The sequence below is a fragment of the Bos taurus genome, chromosome 19 (genome assembly GCF_002263795.3).
Source record: "Bos taurus isolate L1 Dominette 01449 registration number 42190680 breed Hereford chromosome 19, ARS-UCD2.0, whole genome shotgun sequence".
Taxonomy (NCBI): Eukaryota; Metazoa; Chordata; class Mammalia; order Artiodactyla; family Bovidae; genus Bos; species Bos taurus.
The window spans coordinates 12,342,733-12,362,969 of record NC_037346.1 but is presented as its reverse complement, the minus strand read 5'-3'; the positions used below and the strand labels follow the sequence as shown (position 1 = coordinate 12,362,969).

General features: G+C 42.7%; 1 protein-coding gene across 2 annotated transcripts in view; it reads left to right on the top strand.

The window, feature by feature from the left end:
• Window positions 1-2,990: 2,990 nt before the first annotated feature.
• Window positions 2,991-20,237, top strand: part of PPM1D (protein phosphatase, Mg2+/Mn2+ dependent 1D) — a 61,132-nt gene continuing 43,885 nt past the window's right edge. Inside the window, exon 1 of one of the 2 annotated variants that reach the window (NM_001191444.2) lies at window positions 2,991-3,694. In NM_001191444.2, coding sequence (NP_001178373.1) covers window positions 3,223-3,694 — 472 coding nt within the window. In that variant the 5' untranslated portion in view covers window positions 2,991-3,222. The remainder of the gene's footprint in view (window positions 3,695-20,237) is intronic. The other variant, XM_005220002.5, reaches the window with a different exon arrangement.

Sequence of the window (20,237 nt, the reverse complement as noted above, 5' to 3'; positions counted from 1 at the left end):
GTTCCTTTGGTATCTCTAATTTTCTTGAAGAGACCTCTAGTCTTTCCCATTCTGTTGTTTTCCTCTATTTCTTTGCATTGATCGCTGAGGAAGGCTTTCTTATCTCTTCTTGCTATTCTTTGGAACTCTGCATTCAGATGCTTATATCTTTTCTTTTCTCCTTTGCCATGAGAAACGCTGGGCTGGAAGAAGCACAAGCTGGAATCAAGATTGCTGGGAGAAATATCAATAACCTCAGATATGCAGATAACACCACCCTTATGGCAGAAAGTGAAGAAGAACTAAAGAGTCTCTTGATGAAAGTGAAAGAGGAGAGTGAAAAAGTTGGCTTAAAGCTCAACGTTGAGAAAATGAAGATCATGGCATCCAGTCCCATCACTTCATGGCAAATAGAAGGGGAAACAGTAGAAACAGTGTCAGACTTTATGTTTTTGGGCTCCAAAATCACTGCAGATGGTGACTGCAGCCATGAAATTAAAAGACGCTTACTCCTTGGAAGGAAAGTTATGACCAACCTAGACAGCATATTCAAAAGCAGAGACATTACTTTGCCAACAAAGGTCCGTCTAGTCAAGGCCATGGTTTTTCCAGTGGTCATGTATGGATGTGAGAGTTGGACTATGAAGAAAGCTGAGTGCCGAAGAATTGATGCTTTTGAACTGTGGTGTTGGAGAAGACTCTTGAGAGTCCCTGGACTGCAAGGAGATCCAACCAGTCCATTTTGAAGATCAGCCCTGGGATTTCTTTGGAAGGAATGATGCTAAAGCTGAAACTTCAGTACTTTGGCCACCTCATGTGAAGAGTTGACTCATTGGAAAAGACTCTGATGCTGGGAGGGATTGGGGGCAGGAGGACAAGGGGACGACAGAGGATGAGATGGCTGGATGGCATCGCTGACTCGATGGATGTGAGTCTGAGTGAACTCCGGGAGTTGGTGATGGACAGGGAGACCCGGCGTGCTGCGATTCATGGGTTCGCAAAGAGTCGGACACGACTGGGCGACTGAACTGAACTGAACTGACTGAAGGGAGGTAGTTCTGCTAGGCTATAAACCAGTCTTCCCAGGTGGCTTAGTGGTAAAGAATCTGACTGTTAATGCAGGTGATATAGGTTCAATCTTTGGGTCAGGCAGATCCCCTGGAGTAGGAAATGGCAACTCATTCCAGTGTTCTTGCCTGGAAAATCCCATGGACAGAGGAGCCTGCTGGGTTACAGTCCATTGGGTTGCAAAGAGCTGCACACTACTGAACACACACACACAAACCAGCTTTCTGTTAGAACAGGAAGTTGATGGGAAAATTTAGAGAAGAGGTGAAGTATAGAGGAAATGGGTGATAACAGATGTTGAAATCTAAAGGGTGGAGTGAAATGGTTTAGGATGGTTGGTAAAGAGCAGGTTACTGAATCAGATGAAAAGAAATAGAGAGTAGCATCGAGATGTTAATCAGGGTAATGATAGATGACCCTGAGGCTACCCGGTTGTGACTGAGTAAAAAGGACTGTAGAACAGGAGGGATTATCTTTTTTGTAATCTCTTGGAATGGAAAGGAAGGTGGGTAAGCTGTTTAAGAAGAGTAGTACAGAGCTATACAAGGTGTTCTCAGGTGATGTTACTGAGGATACCGGTCTAGAATAGTTAATATTTCACTCGGGTTTTTTTCATTTATTAATAGCTATGAAATACAGGCTATCATTTCCTTCCAGTGTTATAATTGTCAGGTTTTGATGACAGGATTATGATCATCTTTCAGAACATGCTGGGATTTTTTTCCCGAGTCTTTTTACACTCTGGAACCACCTGGCCTAGTGCATTTTGATGCAGGGTATTATCTTTGAGTACATTTTCAATTTAATTTATCTCGTCGGAGTTGCTACATTTTGAAATGATTTTTATTTATATTTTATTGGTAGGAGGGTTTTTCCTATTTTATGTCTGTGTCACATGTCAAAAAATAAACATTTTCCCCATTCCTAGGATCATTCCACTTGAAAAATCTCCAAGGCTCTACTGGAAAGAACACACAGGAGAGCTGATGGTGAAGCGGTCAAAAACTGACAAAGTGAACTTTAAATTGATTCCCAAGAACGTTTGCTGCTGACAACAGCCAACCTGCCCACTCCAAGGCTTGCTTTATTGCTGTTGAAATCCGTGCAAAGGTTTTAGCTCACAGATTGTAACTTGCTGGGAGAAGACGCGGGAAGGTAACCGAACTGTTGGAGCTCTGTAGCACTGGGCAGTTTTTGTAACCTGTTTTCAAGTGATCCCACCAAAGGAGTAAAATGCTTGCACCCAGGGCTCGTGGGAAAAACTATTTTCAACAAAAGGTGAAAAGATGTTTAAAAAAAAAGTTAAAATGTAAGTCTTTTCAGTCTCCGACGTACGTTAAACGCAACTGGGTAGCCGACCAGATGGAAATCACAAGTTCTTAACACGGGTTAGATTTGCGCTGTCAACTCCCGGTCGGATCCATCCCACCCAAATCCAGCTCGGCGGTGGCAAGCTTTTTTTCCCCCAGCCTGTTCGCAAACCACCTTCCGAAGTGAGGTTTCCCGCCATTTCAGCTCAAGAAATGAAAGATCTCTTCCCGGCAGATTCTCCGGACCCGCCGGAGACCCGAGCCCACACGCCTTTCCCCGCAAGGCAAGCAGCGGCACGCCCTGGGCGGCCGCATGCATCGTGATCCCGGGGACTGAACCAAAAGGTGCCAGCAGACTAACAGAGCGTTTTAGCACCCGCCGAAAAAGCCGGACGGCGAAAACCGCCAGCTGTGGCGAGGCGTAAGCCGGGCGGATCAGGCGCGCCCCCAGCGCCAGCGCGGGTTGGGACGGAGGAGCGCGGCCGTTGCAGGGAGGGGCGAGGCTTGGGGGCGGAGGGCGGGCGCGCGCGCCAACTCGACTCCGGATTGGTCGGCTCCGCAGAGCCGAGTGACGTCAGCCGGCGAGAACGTCGGATTTGTATGGTGGGCACGGGCGGGCGGGGGGAGGCCTACTGCGCAGGCGCAGCGGCTGGTCTCTGTCCGCCCCCGGCTTTCGGGCCCAGCTCTCGCGGACAAGTCCCGACATCGCGCGCGCCCCCCCTACCTCCACCCTCCGGGACCGCCCCCTCCTCCGGCTCGGCCTCGTCGGAGATAAACAATAGTTGGCTGGCGAGCGCCGAGGGTGCCTCCCGCCGCGGGGACTCGGCGGGCCGCGCGGGACCGGCGGGATCGCGGCCAGCCGGCCATGGCGGGGCTGTACTCGCTGGGAGTGAGCGTCTTCTCCGACCAGGGCGGGAGGAAGTACATGGAGGACGTTACTCAGATCGTTGTGGAGCCCGAGCCGGCGGCCGAGGAAGAGCTCTCGTCGCGGCGATCGCCCTCGCGCCCGCCGCCTCCGCCGCGGTCACCGCCGCCCCCGGCCGGCGGCGAAGTGGCGGGGAGAGGCGCCGCGGGGGCCGCCCGGGAGGCTCGCGCCGCGCCGCCCGACGCCGGGGCCTCGCCGGCTCCCGGCCGCTGCTGCCGCCGCCGCTCCTCGGTGGCCTTCTTCGCCGTGTGCGACGGGCACGGCGGGCGGGAGGCGGCGCAGTTCGCCCGCGAGCACCTGTGGGGTTTCATTAAGAAGCAGAGGGGCTTCACGTCGTCCGAGCCGGCGAAGGTGTGCGCCGCCATCCGCAAAGGCTTCCTCGCCTGTCATCTCGCCATGTGGAAGAAGCTGGGTGAGTTCCCCGGCTTGCCGCGGCCTCCCCCCTCCTCTTCTCCGGGCAGTTCGGGGCTTTCTGTCGCGCCGGCCCCGCGAGCCCCCCAACCCGCGGCCACCGAGGGCGCTCGGTGTGTCCATCGACGGGAGGGCAGACTCCAGGGTCTCTCAGCGCACTTTCCAGGATGGGGGGCTCCGGGCAAAGGAAAGTGGCTTTTCGGAAGGAGAGGGTTGTGGTCTCCTTTCAGACATCCCTCGCTTTATTTCCACCCCCCGACCCCGGCCGGGATCGGTGGGGAGGCGTCCCCTCGTCCCTTCGCTACTCCACTCTGATGGCAGCCAGCGGGTAAGCGTGTTTGAAACCTGGCGCCAGATTTTGGCCTAAAGATGCACTGAAGACGTGTTGCTACCCAGGACGCGCGAAGGAAGCGGGAGATGGCGAAAAAAAAAAAAAAGAGTATCTCCTTCGAATCTGTCATAATTTTGCTCTTGAAGGACTTGTTCCTATCGGTGGCCTCCTACCGGCGGTGTCAGGCCTCCAAAATTGACCCCGGGTGGCTGGTAGTTGGAGTAAGCTGTTGGCTATAGTAGAGAGGCTAAAAAGTTATCATCCAGCGACTTAGTCTTGGGAAAGAATTCGGTATGGTGATCATGAAATGTTTCTAGGATCTTTATGCTTGTACGGCTTATGAAAAATAAAAGCGTGGAATGGGTTCTTACCACTTAAACTGGCCCCGTTAGCGGGATGTGTTAAATTCAGTTTAGGGCTTTTCAAAAGCGCACTTTTATTTTTTTTTAGCCCTGTGGTACTTGCCTTAGCTAATTGATGTCAGAGAGTTCTCAACAGTTCCCACGTAAAAGTGCTTGTAAATTGTAGATACCCGTCAAAGTAGGAAGAGATAAGGAATTACTGATGTGCCAAAAGGAATTGGAGACCCTAATTTCTAAAAATTCGATGTAGTTGTAGTTTCATCGAAGCTTTGAATGTGTTCTAAAGCAGCCGATGTTTCTGTACCCAACCTGTGTTATCATACAGAGTTGTAGGTGCTTAGGCATTGCTGTGAATGAATGGCATGAATCTTTTTTAGAGAAAACACAATACCACTTCTGTTACTTAAGAAAGTCCTCTTGTTTAAGGTAGCATAATGTTGCTTTATTTTCAGTAGAGGAACAGAGACATAGAGAAGAGTGTAAAGGTTAATCAAATACAGAACATTTTTAAAAGGTATTGTCATAGAGTTGTGGACTAGCTTCTTTCAAAGTCTGTTTTCTGTTTGCCTGGATTTCTGCCAAGAATTGTTTGATTGACTCATAGAACCTCCAGTCCGCCTGTGGGAGGCTGTTTCATCCAATCCCAGAGGCCCCTATTATGGATTTGTTTTGTTTTTGTGTAGGCAGAGCACAGCTGAAAGCACCAGCAGCATATTCCAGAAATTTGTCATTTCATTGCTTGTAGGGCAAGTGGGAGTGGACAGCAAGACAAGATAGAGGAAAATTAGACACAGAGAACATTTAGAGTCCTGTGTATTTTGGAGCACACTTGGAGCAACATAAATTTGCCATGTGTTTTCACTGAAAGGATAAAATATAAACCCTGTTACTTGAGCATTTTTTAATAAAGCAGAAATCCTGCTGTTAAATGTGAATGTGTATGTCTTTTGACATGTATGTACTTTTTGAACGAAGATTTATACACCAAATGTTAAAGCTTACTTTGTTCCCACAGTTAGCCTTATACTCCACCATCAAAACTTGCAAAAAAAAAAGAGTAGGCTACATAAATGGAAGTCTTGACAGTCTTCCTGTGTGTCAGGCTACAGTAGTGGTTCTCAAACTTTTTGCTCTCAGAACCCTTTGTACTCAAATGATTCAGGGTTCTAAGCAACTTTTGTTTATGTGAGCTACATCAACCATATTTTACTGTATGAGAAGTTAAAACTGAGAAATTTAGGGGCTTCCCTGGTGTTCCAGTGGTTAAGAATCTGCACTGTAGTGCAAGGGACGCCAGTTCCATCCCTGGTCTGGGGAGATCCCCCTTAGTTGCCATGGAACAGCTAAGCCTGGGAGCCATAACTACCTGAGCCCCTGTGCTGCAGCTACTGGAGCCTGGATGCCTAGAGCCCAGGCTCTGCTGCAATGAGAAACCCAAGAACTGCAATGAAGAATAGCTCCCTGTCTCTGCAACTAGAGAAAGCCCACATGCAGCAACAGAGACCCACCGCAGCCAAAAATCAAACAAATACATCTTTAAAAAAAAAAGAGAGAAATTAATGAAATTTAACCTATTAAAAATAAGCTTATTGTGTGTTGACATTTTAAAGTGAAAAATCACTTTTCCCCCTAAAATAAATATTGAAATAAATATTCTAATCTTTTGCCCATTTTTTGTTTCTTTGAGTTTTGAGAGATCTTAATACATTCTGAATACAAGACATTAATTAGATATACAATGCAAAAACATTTTCTCCCAGTCTGCACCTTGTCTTTTCATTATTTTAGCATTGTTTTTTAAAGAGAAAATTTTAATTTCAATTAAATCAAATTTATCAAGTTGCTATATATGGCAGTCTCACACACATATGTAGTAGAAAAAGGGAGGAATAGTTTGTCTTTTCAGATAATTGTGGATATTCCACCCCAAAGTGGTAGTTTCTTAAGATTAGTCAAAGTGGAATCTGAAACATCATCAATAAACTTTTCTATTTTAACAGTAAGAGCCATTGGTTTCTCTTGCACTTTGAATCAGCCTTTTACCCACATGTGTTCTTGTGGCATGTACATGAGTCATTTGGAAAATAATGGTTCACTGAATTATGTAGATCTTCCAAGTATTGATGCATTTCATTATAGAATACCCACATTTGTTACTATCACTGATCACATTGGAGAAGTCTTAAGATTGGGAAGTTACCAAGTTTATTGTCATCACTACCAGGTAGTGGACACATATATTCTAAAATAGGAGATTTGGGGACATCCCTGCTGGTCCAGTGGTTGTGAATCTGCCTTACAATGCAGGGGACTCAAGTTCCATCCCTGGTAGGGGAACTAAGATCCCACTTGCTTCAGAGCAACTAAGCCCACGGGCCTGTAAGTACCAAGCCTGCATGCCACAACTAGAGAGGACATGCCCCGTGAGGAAAGATCCCACGTGACGCAACAAAGATCCCGAGTGTTGCAACTAACGCCCAATGCAGCCAAATAAATACGAGGTTTTAAGCAGCAGTTCTAAGTTTATCACTGGCAACAAATACTGTCAGCTTTTCTTGAAAAACTTCATTTTGAAAAAAATGTATGCCAGATGCCCAAGTCTTTCTTTTTTTTTGGCCGTGCCTTGTGGCTTGCAGCATCTCAGTGTCCTGACCAGGGACACAGCAGTGAAAGGTCACAGACCTGGGACTTCCCTAGTGGTCCAGTGGCTAAGTGCCTTCCCAGTGCACGGGGCCCAGGTTTGATCCCTGATTGGGGAACTAGATTGCACATGCCAAAAACTATGTTCTGGAGACTAAAAAAGATTCCGTATGCTACACTGAAGAGTAAAAATCCCACGTGCTTCTACTAAGACTTGGAGTGAAAGTGTGAAAGTTGCTCAGTGTCCGACTCTTTGCGACCCCATGGACTGTATAGTCCATGAAATTCTCCAGGCCAGGATACTGGAGTGGGTAGCCTTTCCCTTCTCCAGGGGATCTTCCTAACCCAGGGATCGAACCCAGGTCTCCCATATTCCAGGCAGATTCTTTACCAGCTGAACCACAAGGGAAGCCCAAGAATACTTATCAGTCTTTCAAGTAAAAATGATGGTCTGTGAAAATTGTAGCTACTTCTTTCCATCATTCACTCAATCACAAGTGCTTTCCCTCTTCATAGCCATACTATGCAACAGAAGCCTTTTATGCACCTCCCCTCTTATTTTACAGAAGGTTGAAGACATGTATTCGTGGGTGGAGGTTTAATAAAATTAATTTTTATTGCATCATCAAGGACATTCATAAGTTAAACTGGTTTCCCCCCCTTTTTTTTTTTTGCCAACTGAGCCACAAGGGAAGTCTTCCCTTTTCTTTTTTTAAACTGGAAGTGAGTGGTTATGTTTTGCTGACTTTGAGGCACGTGGGGTCTTTAGTTTCCCAATCAGAGATCAAATCCGACCCCCTGCACTGGAAGTGCAGAGTCAACCACTGGACTGCCAGGGAAGTCCCTGGTTATAGTGCATATAGGACCACTAGTCGAAGAAGGCAATGGCACCCCACTCCAGTACTCTTGCCTGGAAAATCACATGGACGGAGGAGCCTGGTGGGCTGCAGTCCATGGGGTCGCAAAGAGTCGGACACGACTGAGCGACTTCACTTTCACTTTCATGCATTGGAGAAGGAAATGGCAACCCACTCCAGTGTTCTTGCCTGGAGAATCCCAGGGACGGGGGAGCCTGGTGGGCTGCTGTCTATGGGGTCGCACAGAGTCGGACACGACTGAAGTGACTTAGCAGCAGCAGCAGGATCCACTAGTTCACTTTGGTACCACTGCCTTGCTTCCTGCTAAGGCAACAGCAGTTTTACTAGCCACTGCTTTTCAACCATCAGTACAGATATCAACACAGTGAAAAGGGCGAATAAACTTAGAAGTATTATGAAAATGGTTTTGATCTGGTGGAATCCCTGTAAAGATGATTCGCAGCATTGTGAGATAACTGCTGTGTTTTGTCTGTTTCTCGGCTAAACCTTGGGGTCTTCGGGAGCAGAGATACTGCCTTACACATCTTATAGTTAATCTTTTAGGGCTGACCATGCAATTCCTTGCCCAAAGTGACTGCTAGTTTAGTTGAATTTCTTTGGGTGTGGTGGTTAAATTGGTGTTTTTACCTTTTTTTTAATTAAAAAATTTCCCCCTTTAAAAATGATAATGTGTTTGCATACGATTTACCATTTTAGCCAGGTTTAGGTGTGTAATTCAGTGGCATTAAGTATATTCATAGGATTGTGCAACAATCACTACTCTACATTTTCAGAACTCATCCATTATCCAAACGGAAATTCAGTACTCATTAAACAGTAATTTCCCATTATCCTCTTCTCCAGCCCTGGTAAGCCTCTATTTTACTTTCAGTTGCTGTTCATCTCTTCTAGCTACCTCATATAAGCAGAACCATACCACATTTGCCCTTTTTGAATTTTATTTCATTTAGCATGATGTCTTTAAGGTTTGTCCAAATTGTAGCATGTGTCAGAATTTTCTTCCTTTTTAAGGCTGAATGATACTCCACTGTATATACACACCACAGTTTATCCATTCATCTGTTGATATTTGGGTTGTTTCCATCTTTTAATGCTGCTATGAACTTGAGTGTAGAAGTGCCTGTTAGATTCTCTGTTTTCAGTTCTTTGGGGTCTAAACCTGGAAGTGGACTGGCTGGGTCATTTGGTAATTCTGTGTTTAACTTTCTGAGGAATCACCAAACTGTCTTCACAGCAGTCGTACTGTTTGACATTGCCACTAGCAGTTCTCCAAGGGTCCTGATATCTCCCTATTCTCGCCACCATTTGATATTTTTCTTTTCTTAAAAAATAATAGCCATACCAGTGGGTGGAGAGGGCTTTCTTATATTTTTAAAGAATGCCTTCTTTGTCTTCCTGCACCACACCCTCTTATATTTTTTGGCCACTTCTGACCTACAACGTCTTGGTTTCTCAATCTGGGATGGATCTCACACCCCCTTCAGCAGAGGGTGGAGTCTTAACCACTGGACCGCCTGTGAAGTCCCCTAAGGCCTTCTTCATTTATTTAATTACCATTAAGGTTGACCTCTCTAGCATTGTTCAAGTGCTTATATACCCTTGCCAAATTTACAAAGGAAAACTTGAATTATCTAAAAATTTTTATATGACTTACTTTTGTCTTGAGGCAGAGGGACTTGATAAATATAGCATAGAGTGAGAGAGAATGTGAATATATCCTTTTTGTTTTCTTTTGGCCATGCCATGTGGCTTGTGGGGTCTTAGTTCTTCAACCAGGGATTGAACCTGGGCCCCCAGCAGTGGGAACCTTGGAGTCCTAATCACTGGACTGCTAGAGAATTCCCAACATATCCTCTTTTTGAAATGTATTTATTTTGGCTGTGCTGGGTCTTGTTGGGGCTCATGGCCTCTGGAGCACACAGACTGAGTAGCACAGGCCTAGTTGCAGTGTGTGGGACTTTAATTCCCCCACCAGGGATTGAACCCAGGCCCCCAGCATTGGGAGCATGGAGTCTTATCCATTGGACTACCAGGGAAGTCCCAACATATTCTTTAAAATTTTTTTTTTCATTTTATTATTACTTCTTGATCTTAAGTTACAGTATATGTCTAATTTATTTATGTTCCTATGTGTGGATTTACTGTTTCTGTGTTATGCTTATGTTCTAAGAAATAATGTTTCAAAGTTTATATGTACTTTTTTGTAGGTTTATTCATTTGAAATAATGTTCTTATTATCCTTTCTAATGCCACTGCAAATGACCTTCAAGAGAATATCACAAAATTAAATGATGGGATGGCTTTTATGATTCAATACTCTCAGAAACTTTTTAAAGCGATGGCACCCCACTCCAGTACTCTTGCCTGGAAAATCCCATGGACAGAGGAGCCTGGTGGGCTGCAGTCCATGGGGTTGCAAAGAGTCAGACACGACTGAGCGACTTCACTTTCACTTTCCACTTTCATGCATTGGAGAAGGAAATGGCAACCCACTCCAGTGTTCTTGCCTGGAGAAACCCAGGGACGGGGGAGCCTGGTGGGCTGCCGTCTATGGGGTCGCACAGAGTTGGACACGACTGAAGCGACTTAGGAGTAGCACTTTGATAGTTCAGAGAAGTTAGTGAACAACATGCAGCTTTTATTCCTTTGAATCATAGTTCATTGACTTACGTTATCAAGAGAACCATTAGAAAGGTAACAACATACACTTGAAATGAATGAAGTGTGATCTCTGATGTGATTACAGGAAATTTGCCACAGTATTTGTAAAGGACGATGAAATATGGGAAGTTTTTTTTTAAATTTGTTCAACTGAAAATCAGAGCATTTACTTAAAAGAATATGGCCAAAGGAATGAATTATGAAGAAACTGGTCTTAACCTAAATTGTTGATTCTGTGTTTGGCAGATAGTTTTCATTATCTTAAATTCAAAGACAGAAACAGAGATGGACAAATGCAGAAGAGGGGCAGAAGGGGTAAAGGGAAACAAGAGAAAGCCAGATAGAACTGGAAAGTGTTTATCGCTCTGTTGTGTCCTACTCTTTTTGACCACATGGACTGTAGCCCACCAGGCTCCTCTGACCATGGCATTCTCCAGGCAAGAATGCTGGAGTGGGTTGCCATTCCCTTCTCTAGGGCATCTTCCAGACCCAGGGATTGAGCCTGGGTCTCCTGTATTGCAGGCAGATTCTTTACCATCTGAGCCACCAGAATCTTCCCCAAATTTGAAGAAAACTTTTTTAAATCATGGAATTTAAGCTTGTTATCATTAGTTTCATATTTTTCAGTTTTTAGTATCAAGGACCTTCGTTGTCTCGCTCATCACATGTGCTGAATGAATTTGCCGTATTTATCAAGTACTGATTTTTTCTATTTTTGTTAATCATTCATTACTTTCCATCAGTATTAGATAATCTCTGCTGCCGCATGTTGTTGCATGTAGTTCATTCCTTTTTTTCCTTCTTGCTGAGTGGTATTCTATTGTCTAGATATACCACAGTTTGTTTATCCATTCACCCATTGATAGGCATTTGGATTGTCCATAGCTTTTACCTCTTATGAATAAAGCTGATGTAAAGCCTTTCTTTACAAGAATGAATGTAGAAAGAAGGATGGAACTAGAAAATTTCATTTGGTAACCATCATAATTGTTGATTCAGCCAAGAAACATCAATAAATACTAAAACTAGTAGGTAAAACTTGGAGGAACAGAATTGCTGTAATGAGTTCCCTAGGGGGCGGTTAGCACACATTGGATGTCTTAAAAACAACATAAATTTATTCTCTCGTGGTTCTGGAGGCCAGAAGTCTGAAATCCAGGTGTCAGTAGGGTTGATCCCCTTTTGGAGGCTCTGAGGGTGAATCTGTTCCATCCTCTCCTCTAGGTTCTGGTGTCTGGCAGCAATTTTTGGCATTTCTTGGCTTGTTCAGTGTCCACTGTCTTGATATCGCCTGTATCTTCTCCCCTTCTGTCTTAAGGACACTTGTCTTTGGGTTTAGGACCCACTCTAATCTGACTGATCGCTTCTTAAGATCTTTAACCTAATTACATTTGCAAAGATCCTTTTCCCAAATTAGGTCACATTCACAGCTTCTGGGTGGGCATATCTTTTATTGGTGTTGGGTGGGGGCACCATTCAATTCACTCCAAAGGATATTTATGTTGTCTCAGATAATCTCCCTGTGAAACATATTAATTACAAAAAGAAAAAGATTATAGGGAGAAACCTGGCAGACACCACCTTAATTGAGTGATTCAAGAGTAGCATCACTTTACATGGGACAAATTGAAATTGTATACTGCCTGCAGGGAGATGATCATATTTCTGTGATCTTCCTGCCAAAAATGCATAATCTGGTTACAAACATGAGGAAACATGAAACAAACCCAAACTGAGAGACATTCTTGAAATGACTGGCCAAGTGTTCCTAAAAAGCATCGAGGAAACACTGAGGTTCCAAGTTGGAAGTGACTAAAGATACATGCTAAGCAAATATAACAAGGGGGTCCTGAATTTTACCTTTTATTATAAAGCATATTGTTAGGCTAGTTGATGAAAATGAGTGAGATCTATGATTAAGTGGTAGTATGCTATCAATGTTAATTTCCTGATTCTGATGGTATAGGAATTAGGGCTTTCCCGGTGCTTATATTGCCATTCTGTTCCTCAAATTTCACCCTCCAGGCAAGGAATCCTCCTGTAATGCAGGAAACGCAGAGACTCGGGTTCGATCCCTGGGTCTGGAAGAATCCTGGAAAAGGAAATGGCAAAACCATTCCAGTATTGTTGCCTGGGAAATTCCATGGACAGAGGAGCCTGGCAGGCTACAGTCCATGGGGTCGCTGAGTTGGACATGACTGATAGACAGGAATTAGATACTATAATAGTATTTGGGAGTGATGGTATATTTTGTTGGTGGTTGACTTTCTACTGGTTCAAGAAAAAAGTTCTTTGGATTTTTCCTGAGGGGGCGGGGAAGTAAACCTGAAGAAGCAGGTGTCCGATCGGAAGAGGATCTAGGTAGCTGTTTCATCAGAGCCCTGCAGTTGGATGCATACCAGATAACCAAGGCTGTGTTTATTTGTTTCAGTAAAGAGGATAAATCAAAACTGCAGCAACATTTGGCATCATCATTTGATTATAATCCCCTGTCATTTTCTAAGAGCTGTCAGACTTTTGCTGTAGTCAAACTATATCAGATCATCCCCTCTGCTCATGCTTTAATGGTGACACAAATCTTTGTGGTTCTTTGGGAGATGTGATAATGCTTTTAACTTGCTGTTTTGGAAGAGAGTGCTATTGGTGGTCTTGCACTTGACCTTTTCAACCATTAATAGACTTTCTGACCAATTACTAAAGAACCATGAGAGGAAGCTGTTAGTTTCTGAGGTTATTTGGGGACCAAAAGCTGTGGGATAGGTTTGGGATTCCAGTGGGTCTCAGGTAGACTGGATTGAAAGTCTTTTTAGAACCTGACCTCCATGGGCCTTAGCTCTTATTTATCAGTGGACTGAGGCTGTATTCTGTAGCTCCAGAATTTTTAACTTAGAGCTGTTGTTCAGTAGTTACTCAATGTTGTGGGCATCTCCTTTACCTCCGTGTTTAGCTGCGTGTGAGAATGGCCACATACTACTTTGAAGATGGTTAACAGTTCTTTAAACTTGGAAGGTTGTTTTGTTTCTTATTTTTTGTTGAAAGACCATTCTGGAGATCCAGTTTTGCTTCTCTCCTGTTGTCAGTGAAGTAACCATACCAGATTTTCTTTGGGTAATTAACTGGTCTCATCTGATCTCCATCATCTCAGGATTTTCCCACCCACAGAAATCAGGAGACCCATTTTCATGGCAGCCTCTTCCCTTAGTATTTCTTGCTCAGAGAGAAAAGTCAGTAAAATGTGTTTAAAAGATTTTGGTGTACCATATATAAAATAGATTAACAGTAAGCATATCTGTATAGCACAGTGAATGCATTCAATGTCTTGTAATAACCAATAGTGTAAAAGAATAAAAAGAATATATAGGAACTTCTTTGGTAGTCCAGTGTCAAAGACTCCAAGCTCCCAGTGCAAGAGGCCTGGTTCGATTCCTGGTCAGGGAAGTAAGACCCTACATGCCACACAGTGTATCCAAAAAGAAAGAAAGAAAAAAAATATAAAAAGAGGTATAACCGAATAATCACTTTGCTGAATACCTGAAACTAATACAATATTGTAAATCAGCTATACTTCAATTAAAAAAAGGTTTTGGTGTTTACTTAATTACTTCTTTAAGTATTGAAGTTGAAGAGAGTCTTTTCAGGTTTTCTTGGGGTGGATAAGTGGGATGCATATTCATACAATAGATTTAGTCTAAGGTCCCTATTTCCCTAAATCTTTGAATTGTTTCCTTTATGTCATTGTGTTTGTTTTCTGGAACTTCCATAATAAAGTACCAAAAATTGGTCGACTTAACAGAAGTCTCTTGTCTTAGAGGTCTGGAGGCCCAAGTGCAAAATCAGGGTTCTGGCTGGGCCGTGCTGTTTCTGTCTTCTGACAGCTCTCAGAGGAAATCCCTTACCTCTTCTAGCTTCATGTTTACCAGGAATTCTTGGCACTCCCTGGCTTGTAGAAGCATCCCTCTAGTCAAACGACTCTTTCCCTTATGTGTTCAACATCTTTTCTCTGTGTGTTTGTCTGTCTCTATGTTCGTATTTCCCCTTTCTGTAAGAACGCTGGATTAGAGCCCGCCCTCACGACACTTTTAACTTGACGGTCTCTGTAAAGACCCTCTTTCCGAGTAAGAGCATGTTCTGAGGTACTGAGTATTAGGATTTCAGCATATCTTTTTTGGAAGGACACAGTCCAGCTCCTTAAGAGTCATGTCAAATTGTTTGTTGTTTCTCAGTCATGGAATCTTAGGCCAGAGTTGGATCTGTGTTTGCAGTTTTATTACCGTAATTCTAAGCTAGTATGCTCACTGTAGACTTTGCACTTACTGTTTATTGATACATTCAGCCCTGTCTCACCACTGGTTACTACCTGGAATATGAACAGGAGACTCAATGTCTTCTACCCCTTATTGGTTCCGTAACTAATTGACATTTTTCTGAGACTTAGTTGCCTGCAGCCTACTCTGTGGTACTGGTTTTGTGTTACTATTCTTTGAAAACAACACAGTGACTCAGTCTACGATGAGGAGGGAAAAGAGCATGGGAGTTTATTAGAACGATGTTAGGCAGCTCACAGAATCAGACTAAAGGCTAAACCAGGTTTCACAGTGGACAGAAGCCGGGATCTCTGGGGCTCTAGGTGATGGGAACTAGTGGATATTCATTGAAAAGTTTTAGTTTCTGGGGTGAATCAGCTCCAAAAGTTGGCTCTATGCCTTTCTATCTAAAGATGCAAATATATGAAACAGTGACACAGGTCATTTGCCTACACCTAGGCCAGGAGCAAGCAGGTTTTCAGTTCCATTCCTAAAGCCTGCATGCAGTGGAGGCTGTGAACTCCAGAACAAAACTGGGATGCTAGTATTAGAAGCGGGAATGTGTGTTAGACACGTGTACTGTATTTTAATACTGTCAGTAAAGGCTAAAGTAAAAGCAACATCAGGGCTTCCCTGGTGCCTCAGTGGTAAAGTGTTTGCCTACCAATGCAGGAGATGTGGGTTTGATCCCTGGTCTGGGAAGATCCCCTGGAGAAGGAAATGGCAACTCACTTCAGTATTTTTGCCCAGGAAATCCCATGGACAGAGGAGCCTGGTGGGCTACAGACCATGGGCTCGCAGAAGTTGGACACGACTTAGTGACTAAACAACGACAAAAGCAACGTAGCCTTTTCCTCCATTCGGATATTTCCTCAGGAAAAAAAAATTCCGAAAGCTGAATTATTTGGTTGAAGAATATGTTTTATCTTTTGATGACTCTTGATACATGTTTTTCAAATTGCTTCCTGAAGGCTTTTACTGTTCTGTACTACTTTGACATTAGAATGCTGTAAAAATTCTTAGTGCAGTGATTAGGACTCTGTTGAATTGCCTGGGTTTAAATCCCAGTTTCTCCATTTACTGCCTGTGTGACCTGAGTATCCTCATCTTTAAAATAGAATCAAGATAGTACCCACCTCGGACTTCCCTGGTGGCACAGTGGATAAAGAATCCGCCTGCCAGTGCGGATCCCTTACTGCCATAAGGGTGGTGGTGTCTGCATATCTGAGGTTATTGATATTTCTCCTGGCAATCTTGATTCCAGCTTGTGCTTCTTCCAGCCCAGCGTTTCTCATGATGTACTTTGCATATAAGTTAAATAAACAGGGTGACAATATACAGCCTTGACATACTCCTTTTCCTATTTGGAACCAGTCTGTTGTTCCATGTCCAGTTCTAACTGTTGCTTCCTGACCTGCATACAGATTTCTCAAGAGGCAGGTCAGGTGGTCTGGTATTCCCATCTCTTTCAGAATTTTCCACAGTTTATTCTGATCCACACAGTCAAAGGCTTTGGCATATGAGTCTCAGGATATATTAATAGATATTAATACATGATAAGTATATAAGTACCCCCAAATTTAAACTTATTATAAAGAACATATACTTTCTATACATGTTTATAATAGCTTTACTTCATCCATAAATTTTACATTTTTGTGTTATAAAATTTATTAGTCTTTGTTTTAATGACTTACGCACATATTCTCAAGGATGCTTAAATCAGAATTCATATACTATCTGATACTGTTTTTAATATCTCCTAGTTTTAAGTCATTTTTGTTTTTTGATTAAAATGTAAAGTAGAAAACAAGAAAGGCTAAGGAAGACATTATAATAGAGGTAGGTTCCTTAATGCATAAAGTCATTGCAGTTTGAATCAGAACCTCCACAGGTTGGAGGTTACTTCTGAAGTTCATGTGGAAAAATACTTCAGAGAATATTGAGAAAGAAAAATAATTGGAGGACACTTAAACTCCCAATTATTAAAAAGCACCATAAATAGATTAGTAGGATGAGTCTAGAAATAGATCTGAGGCAAGATGTAACATATGATAAAAGGTGACATTTCAAATGAAGAGGGAGAGCAGGAATTATTCAGTATTTTTAGATCATTGCAGAATATCTTTCATAATATATTAGTGCTTTTGACAAAAAACGTGATTTAAACATTAACATTTCTTTGATTACCCTTTTTATTTTTAGCTTTTTTCCTCCCTTTTCATCTCATTTTAGGTGCTTTTTGCCAACAGCTGAATTACTTGTATACTGTAGGTAAATTTTGTTTTTCTTAATGTGCTTAAGAACTCTTTTTTCTGGGAGTTCACTTTGTTCTCATTATATTTAGCTGCAGAAAACAATCTTTTCCAGTTTCTTTAAAAAAAAAAAAAAAAAAGGAAAGGTTTTACCTAGAGCCATAAAATAAAGGTCTAAAGAAACATACCATACTCTAGGCTGAGCTTCTAAGGAATGATGTCTGTAACCGAACTGCAAAACTGCATGGTCTATAGAGCTGTCTGCTGGGATCTGTGTTTGCAGAATTGATGCCTTTTTCCTGCTGCTTTTTTTTTCTTTTAACTTAAAAAAACCCCCTGAAATATAGCATGCATACATAAAAGGCCGTAACACATAAATGTACATAATAAATAATCATAAAATGAACACCATCCACTTAAGAAAGAGAACATTGCCTGAACCCCAGTAGGCCCTTCTCATCTCATATTCCTCGCTTCCCCCAAGGGGCAATCAGGATCTTGACTTAGGTGATTATAGTTCTGTAGTGATTTACTTACTTTTCTTAATAGTTTGCCTGTTGCCTGTAAACATGAGAGAGAGAGAGAGAGAGAGAGAGAGAGAGATATATATATATTTTTTTTTTTCCCCCTGAAGAAAAGCATGCTGTATGTATTCTTTTATCTCATACTTCTTGTGAGATTCTGAAGGACATTTGAGTTGCTCATTTTAAGCCCAGATGAAAGTGCTGCTCTGAGCATTCATAGGTATTGTGTGCACATGTGCATTAATTTATAGTGTATACCCAAGGGTAATGAACAGAGTATGCGTATCTTCACCTTTACCATATAATGCCTAGATGTTTTCTAAAGTAGTTGTACCAGTTCATACTCCTACCAGTAGTTGATGATAGAACATGTTATTCCACATTCTTAACTTACTATTGTCAAATTTTATGCAGTCTGATAATTATGTGTGGTATCTTGTTGTGGCTTTTAATTTGTATTTCTCTGATGATTAAAGAAGCCAAACATCTCCGCATGCTTCTTGGCTGTCTGCATGTCCTTGTTTGTCAAAGCCTGTTGAGGCTCTTTATCTGTTTTTCTGTTGAGTAGTCTTATTGATTTGATTTGTGGAGCCTTTTATGTATTCTGGATACTATTCCTTTGACCCATATATGTTACAAATGTATCTTCTTCCATTCTGTGAGTTGTCTTTCACTCTAGTATTTTTTAATGAATAGAAAGTCTTGATGGTAGTACAAGTTCACAATCATTGTATTTCATATGGCTAATCCATTTTTTGTCTTTAGGAAATCCTTCTTTACCTTGAGATCATGAATGTACCTTTTTGTGCATTTTCTGAGCATTTTAACTTTGCATTTCACGTTAGGTCTTTTTTAAAAAATGAGTTTATTTTGGCTTTGCTGGGCCTTCCTTGCCGCACGCAGGCTTTCCCCAGTTGCGGTGAGCAGAGCTGCTCTCTAGTTGCTGTGTGCACGTTCTCACTGCGGTGGCTTCTCTTGTTGCGGAGCACGGGCTCTAGGGCCCGCAGGCTCCGTCGTTGCGGTGCATGGGATTAGTTGCCCTACTCAGTTCCAGGAGCAGGAATTGAACTCGTGTCCCCCGCATTGTTCCACCTGGATGAACCTGGTGCCACTGCGCCACCAGAGAAGTCCCTCATGTTAGGTCTTTAATGTATCTGAATTGATTTTTTGTGTTTGGCATCAGGAACTTAGAGTTACTATTTTTTAAATTTTGTCCCAGTTCCATTTATTGCATGTCTGTCTTTTCTCCACTGTTCATATATCAAGTGTCTAAATATGCATGGATCTGTGCTGACTGTTTTATTTGTTCACGGGTTTTCTACTTTTCCATGAATGTCTTATTAGAGATTTGTTAGCATTGTTCCCAGATATTTCATACCTTTTGCTGTTACTGTGGATGGGATCTTGTTTTTAAAGTTACATTTTGTAATTTTTTCTATTTTACAGAAATAGAATTGATATTTTATATAAGTATTTATATCCATTGACCTTATTGAACTTTATCAATGCCAGTAATCTAGCCACAACTGTTTTCTTTGGGGCTTTTTTTTTTTTTTTTTGCAACTCCACTTGGTGTCTCTCAGGCTGTTTGCTGTTTTCTTAAATACATAATGGTAATAACAACAACTAGTGTTTTTAAAATTTATTTATTTATTTTATTTTTGGCTCTGCTGGGTCTTTGTAGCTGTGCACTTTTTCTCTAGGTGGTGAGTGAGGGCTGCTCATTGCAGTGGTTTCTCTTGTGGCTGAACACAGGCTCTCGGGCTTCAGTAGCTGTGGCTTTGAGTCTTCAGAGCACAGGTTCTGTGGCTTAGTTGCTCTGTGGCCTGTGGGGTCTTCCTGGACCAGGAATTGAACCCGTGTTCTTGCATTAGCAGACAGATTCTTAACTACAGAGCCACCAGAGAAGCCCGCAAACCAATGTTTATTGACTACTCACTGTGTGTCTGGTACTGCTGCAGATGGTTTTACGTGTGTACGTGGCATATGCGCATGAATTTCTAGCTTCGTCAGTATTGGCAGCGGTTCTGGTTTCCCTCAGCAGTTGTTTCCTGTGCTGCAAGAAGTCCTCTGTTGTGAGTGACAGGTCACTCTGGAGGATGGATTCCTGTATCATGTGATGGGCCGGGGAGATGCACTGTAGGGTTCAAGAGATGGCTTTTCGGCATATATAATTTTGGAAAAGAAAAGAACTAGTCAGTCTAGTTATATTAGAGGAGGCTCATGGCTATAAAAGTTGAGTGGCACCTCATCTACTTGGCGGGGGCGGAATTTATCTCTTCTCCCACATCCCCTTTGAGATCCTGTTGTTCCCATCGGCAGACGCACCACTTTCCTTAAAAGAGAGCAGAATTGAAAGAGACACACGTACCCCAGTATTCATGGCAGCACTATTTACAATAGCTGGGACATGGAAGCAACCTAGATGTCCGTTGCCAGATGAATGGATAAGGAAGTTGTGGTACATATACACAATGGAATAGTACTCAGCTGTAAAAAGGAACACATTTGAGTCAGTTCTAATGAGATGGATGAACCTGGAGCCTGTTACACAGAGTGAAGTAAGTCAGAAAAAGGCAAATACTGTAT